The following is a 6,363-nucleotide window of genomic DNA, read 5'->3' as shown; positions in this document are numbered from 1 at the left end:
TTTATTGTTATTCTTTATATGTTATGCATGCCACAAAAGGTTTTGTATGTATTGCGTATTTAATTTTAAAATTAAATATAAAATGATTTTTTTCTTGACAAATGAAATGCTTCTAGTATTTATCATTAAGCAAAATGTTAGGACTATAAATTTTAATTATTTTAATATTCAATATCTCTTCGTATTACACTTAGGATTTTTAAAGTAGGGAATAATATTAAATTTATCTTTGCAAGTAGAAATAGTAATAAAAACTCCTAAATAACGCTTGTATCAAAGAAGGAAACAAAAGGAAAATCACTAACTGGTACTTAAAGAATAGATAGCCTTAAATGCATTTATTAGCAAACAAAAGTAAGTGGAAGTAAATTCATTATGCTTTCAATTCAAGAAATGATTTTAGAACAGTTTAACCTAAGTTAAAAGGAAGAAAAGAATACAGTCAAGAAATTAAAGAAAATAAAAACAAAAACGTGTAGGGTAGATAAAGAAACATTAAGCGCTGGTTCCTTTAAAAGACCAGTAAAACAGATAAAGTTCAATAATATAATTAAGAAAAGAGAGACAACGGATACATAAATAAATAGCATTAGAAATTAAACGGGACTTCCGCCCGGCATACCGGATCGCGCATGCGCCGTCGGGAGCGTCGCGCGCGCCCTGTCGCGTAGCCAGCGCTACGAGTGCGCCCGGAACGCAGACGCAAGGCGCTCGCGGAGGAGGCCTCTTAACTACGGTGGGTTTCTCTCTTCGCGTTAAATCTCTCCTGCTCTGCGGCCCAGTGCCGCGTGGGCTCCCGTGCGACGCTCCCGTTGGACGCCGTCTGACCTAGATTGTTAACGTTATTGTTGGGAAAGGCGAAAAAGGCAGCGAGATCCCAGAATACCAGAGCCATTGTAGTGGTTGGAACGGAAGTTGGGATAGATGGGTAGCCGAAGATCGTGTGCTTTGTGAGCCCAGTGAAAATCGTAGATTGGCCGGGCGCGGTGGCTCACGCCTGTAATCCCAGCACTTTGGGAGGCTGAGGCGGGCGGATCACGAAGTCAGGAGTTGGAGACCAGCCTGGCCAACATGGTGAAACTCTGTCTCTACTAAAAATATAAAAAAATAGCTAGGTGTGGTGGCGAACGCCTGTAATCCCAGCTACTCGGGAGGCTGAGGTAGGAGAATCGTTTGAACCCGGGTGGCGGAGGTTGCAGTGAGCCGAGATCACGCTGTTGCCCTCCAGCCTGGTTGGCAGGGCGAGACTCTGTCTCAAAAAAAAAAAAAGAAGAAAAGAAAAGAAAATCGTAGATTGGGGCAGGGCACGGTGGCTCACTCGTGTAATCCCAGCACTTTGAGAGGCAAAGGTGGGCAGATCACGTGAGGTCAGGAGTTCCAGACCTGCCTGGCCAACATGGCGAAACCCCGTCTCTGCTAAAAATACAAAACAATTAGCAGGGCATGGTGGTGGGCGCCTATAATCCCAGCTACTCTGGAGGCTGAGGCAGGAAAATTGCTTGAACCCTGGGAGGTGGAGGTCAGTGTGGAAACGCTGTCACAAAAAAAAAAGAGAGAGAAAAGAAAAGAAAATAATAGATTACAGCATAAATTGGCAAGAAAAGTTGTAGTTCACCTGAGGAGCAAGAGAGAAAGAAGCAGCCCCTCTAGGTTGCCTGGTGCTGACTCTGTCTTTTTTTGAAAGGCCTTTCCATCGAAGAAAGAGATGAAAATGATGAAAACTCATTAAGCAGTTCCTCCGACAGTAGTGAAGACAAGGATGAAAAAATAAGTGAAGAAAGTGATACTGAAGAAAAGACTGAAGTAAAGGAAGAACCGGAGCTTCAAACAAAAAGGGAAATGGAAGAAAGAACAGTAACTCTAGAAATCCCTGAAGTTTTGAAGAGGCAGCTGGAGGATGATTGTTACTACATTAATCGGAGGAAACGGTTAGTGAAACTTCCATGCCACACCAACATCATAACGATTTTGGAATCCTATGTGAGGCATTTTGCTATCAGTGCAGCCTTTTCAGCCAATGAGCGGCCTCGTCACCTTCACGCTATGCCACATGCCAACATGAATGTGCCTTATGTCCCAGCAGAAAAGAATGTTGACCTTTGTAAGGAGATGGCGGATGGATTAAGAATAACTTTTGATTACACTCTCCCGTTGGTTTTACTCTATCCCTATGAACAAGCTCAGTATAAAAAGGTGACTGCATCTAAGGTTTTTCTTGCAATTAAGGAAAGTGCCACAAATACTAGTAGGAGCCAGGAGAAGCTCTGTCCCAGAGAGAGAGATTTGTTGAATCCATCCAGGCCGCAGTCTACAGAGAGTCCGTCAACCACTGGTGAACGAGCCACCCCCAAAAGGCGCAAAGCCGAGCCGGAAGCAGTGCGGTCTCTGAGGCGGTCCTCGCCCCACACGGCCAACTGTGACAGGCTTTCTAAGACCAGCACCTCACCTCAGCCCAAGCGCTGGCAGCAGGACATGTCCACCAGCATGCCCAAGCTGTTCCTGCACCTGGAAAAGAAGACACCTGTGCATAGCAGATCATCTTCACCTATTCCTCTGACTCCTAACCAGAGTCAGGGAATAGAAGGGAGTGCTGCGTTTGCTGGCTTTGAAGGGAGAAGAACTAATGAAATAAATGAGGTCCTCTCCTGGAAGCTCGTGCCTGACAATTACCCACCAGGTGACCAGGCGCCTCCACCCTCTTACATTTACGGGGCGCAACATTTGCTGCGATTGTTTGTAAAACTTCCAGAAATTCTTGGAAAAATGTCCTTTGCTGAAAAGAATCTGAAGGCTTTATTGAAGCACTTTGATCTCTTTGTGAGGTTTTTAGCAGAATACCACGATGACTTCTTCCCAGAGTCGGCTTATGTCGCTGCCTCTGAGGTGCATTACAGCACCAAGAACTCCCAGGCAGCCTATAAAAGCGTTGATGGTTCTGTAAGAACAACTGCTCCATCTAGCATGGCGTTCTGAGTTCCAGGTAAACAACTAACAAGGTGGTGGGTCTTTACCCAGAGCACAAAACACTGCCCACCTGGGGGCTTTGACAGAGGTGGTCCCGTTTGAGTTCCCCATATACTGTAGTTACTCTGTTTAGAATTATTTCCTAGGTGCCTGAAAGTGTTCTGACATGACACTTGCTACGTTGTAGGCCATCTGTGATGGCAGGAAAAAAGCAACTGTGTTCACAGTGAAATGTTCATGGAAGTATACATAGGTTAGGCCATTTCAGTAGACATTGCAGTTAGTTAGCAAGAACCACATTGTTTCGTTATTAGCATTAAACAAAGTCGTTTTTGCAAATTGGTTTCATTCTCTTCATGATGCTAAACTAAACTAAACTCTGTCCAACAAGGTTTAGTTTGTACTTGAAAACCGCAAAGTAATCTTGAAGTATTTTAGAGGGAATCCATATTGATGGCAAAAGAAAATTTGCAACTATAATTTGCTTCTAACGGTTCCCTCTCTGTGAAACATTATTTTTGGTGAGCTAAAGAAAGCATTGCTTTTCTTGTTTGCAATTTTACAGCTATACTCTTTTGTGTAATTTTATGGTTCCCTTTCTGTAAAATGTTCTTTTTGGTGATCTAAATAAAGCCTGTCTTGTTTGAAAAAAAAAAAAAAAAAAAATCGGAGCCATAACTACAGATACAATGACGACTGGAATATAAGAGAATGCTATATATTCATTTAAACCAGTAAATTTGAAAGTCTTGACAAAAATGAATGATTACTTAGGAAAATATATATTATATAAACTGGCTCCCCCCAAAAAAGTAGGTATTCCTCATTGTGGCACCTGACAGCCCCAAAGGTAGAAATTAAAACTAACCCACATATTTATTGCACACTATCTATGCTGACTTTTAATGTAAATTTTAGACCACATAAGCTTTAGCCTTTAGAGTCAGAAATTCCTTAGGTGCTAGCCCACAAATTGCTACATGAGAGAAAACAGAAACGATGTCACTTTCTGCGATCCTAACAGAAAGCCCACAGAGGAATATCTTCCCATTGGGGCTTCAGTAGCATCAAATAGGAAAGTGATAATACTGTGAGAGAATGACGTGCCACCCACAATATCTGAAGTACAGAGACAAAGCTGGATGTATTTTTGGTTAGTTAATTACAAACCTGTAAGAGTCCAGATGCATTCTTCCTAGATTATCATAATTTTTATGTCCATGAAAGGATAAGCCGTGTCACAAGGCTAAGAACTTGAACTGTGCTAGTCCAAATTGAGATGTGCTCCTAAGTGTGAGGTTAGAGCACTGGAGTTTGAAGACTTAGTATGTAAAAATAAATGTAACATATCTCGTTAATAATTTTTAGCTTTGGTTAAATGTTGAACTGATGATATTTTAGATACATTGGGTTAAATAAAATGTTTTAAAAATACCTTCACCTATTTCTTTTTACTTTTAAAAAATGTTAATATTTTAAAAACTTAAAATGACCAATGTGTCTCACATTATATTTTTAATGGACAGTGATGCTCTTAAAAGTATTACCTCTATGGCATGGCATACGTCAAAAACTCATGGTCTTTTTTAGCTATTCTTTGATCCAATATCGAAGGCTTGGCTTCATGTATCCAAGCAGGTACAGGCCTCCACTAAATTAGTCAAAGCATCTTTTGGTCTTGTACTAGGATTACCTTTAAATCTGATGTTAACATATGCAGCAAATCCCTGCTGTTAATAGACACCACCCGACATCTTTCTGCTGTTTACTAATTTGATTGTTACTCTTTCCCTCACATATTACCATACTCGTATGTAACACACTCAGTCTGGCAGCCTTCTGTTACTCTTATCCAATGAAGGAGAAGCTCATACTTGTGTTCGGTTCATTCAAAAAGTATCCATGCCCACAACCAATCTTTGGATAGTCTAATACAAAATCCCAATTTAATGGTTTTTTCATGTCATCTTAAAAATGAATAAAGAGATGATACCAGGAAGTCTAGGTGATAATTACTTTTCTTGACCAATTCTAGGCTTTACTAGAGAGCTGAATTTTATAATACAGCTCTCCTAAGCTGTTGCTTGTGCAGCCAATTTGAAGGACAATTTGAAGTGAACTTAAGGATGAGTTGCATTCCCAACTCTTAGAAAGACCCAAATAATAGCCATTTCTATAATTAATGCTACTAATGTGAATTTGATCAAGCTACATAAAACCAGTTTAAATTCCTGAGCCCAAATAGTAGCTATGCATAATAGAATAAGCTTGGATTTTATTTGGGCCAATTAAGAGAGAGTCTAGGCCATCGCTAATAATACTTCCTGCTATCTAGAGTAATTCTATAATACTTCCTGTATACTTCCTGTATCTAGAGTAATTTTGTGTGACTTGGACCAATCTATGTCAAAGCTAAAAGAAAGGCAAGGTAAACTTCTCACGGAGTTGATGAGAATTATTTTCTTAGGAAATCTCCCAATCCCTTCTTAAAATAGTATTCCTAAGTTTGTTTGTTCGTTTGTTTTGAGCTGCAGTCTCACACTGTTGCCCAGGCTGGAGTGCAGTAGTGTGATCTCAGCTCACTGCAACCTCCATCTCCCAGGTTCAAGCAATTCTCCTGCCTCAGCCTCCCCCAATGGCTGGGATTACAGGCGTGTGCCACCATACCCAGCAAAATTTTTTTGTATTTCTAGTGGAGAGCGGGTTTCACCATTTTGGCCAGGCTGGTCTTGAACTCCTGACCTCAAATGATCCACCCACCTCGGCCTCCCAAAGTGTTGAAATTACAGGCGTGAGCCACTGCGCCCAGCCTATATATATATATTTTTTTTTCATTTCACAATTGTTTGAGATCTGTTGTTCAGAGTCTTAAATGATTTTGTGCAGCTACTGCCCTGACAGATGATTCAATGAAATATTCAAAGATGAAATCAGAATGAAATTCTGCTGATCAGTGTTCAGACTGAAAATACGATCTTTGCAAATGAAATATCTTCTTCAGAAAGAATCATTTATAGTGGTAAAGATGTGGATAATTTTTTATGATTCTTTCTTGTAACTGGCTGAATGAGAACAAAAAGAGGAGACTGAGAAGAAAAAGAGTTCCATGGACCTCTCCGAGGACTCAGCAGTCTCACGAGTACCCACACTTAAACAGACTGCACCAGCCCCTGACACCACTGAAAATTCACAAATCCTGAACGCCACACTCTTCAAAACTCCACCTACTGTCAGCAGAAAAGATTAGCATTTGAATAGGCAGGGCAAGGAAAGAAAATCACCCTCACCAATTTGGGGGAGCATGGTCTAATCTGTTGAGAACCCCTGAATGGGACAAAAGGATAGAGGAAGGGTGAGTTTGCTTTCTACTTGAGCTGGGACATCCATCTTCTGCCTTTG

General features: G+C 40.9%; 1 protein-coding gene across 1 annotated transcript; it reads left to right on the top strand.

Moving 5' to 3' along the window:
• Positions 1–676: 676 nt before the first annotated feature.
• Positions 677–4,398, top strand: MSL3B (MSL complex subunit 3B). Its single transcript, XM_015111388.3, has 2 exons — positions 677–736; positions 1,685–4,398. The coding sequence occupies exon 2, from the start codon at positions 1,840–1,842 to the stop codon at positions 2,971–2,973; it is 1,134 nt and encodes a 377-aa protein (XP_014966874.3). The 5' UTR covers positions 677–736; positions 1,685–1,839; the 3' UTR covers positions 2,974–4,398.
• The last annotated feature ends 1,965 nt before the right edge of the window (positions 4,399–6,363 follow it).

Source organism: Macaca mulatta, chromosome 12, assembly GCF_049350105.2.
Source record: "Macaca mulatta isolate MMU2019108-1 chromosome 12, T2T-MMU8v2.0, whole genome shotgun sequence".
Lineage (NCBI taxonomy): Eukaryota > Metazoa > Chordata > Mammalia > Primates > Cercopithecidae > Macaca > Macaca mulatta.
This window is presented reverse-complemented; position numbering and strand designations above follow the sequence as displayed.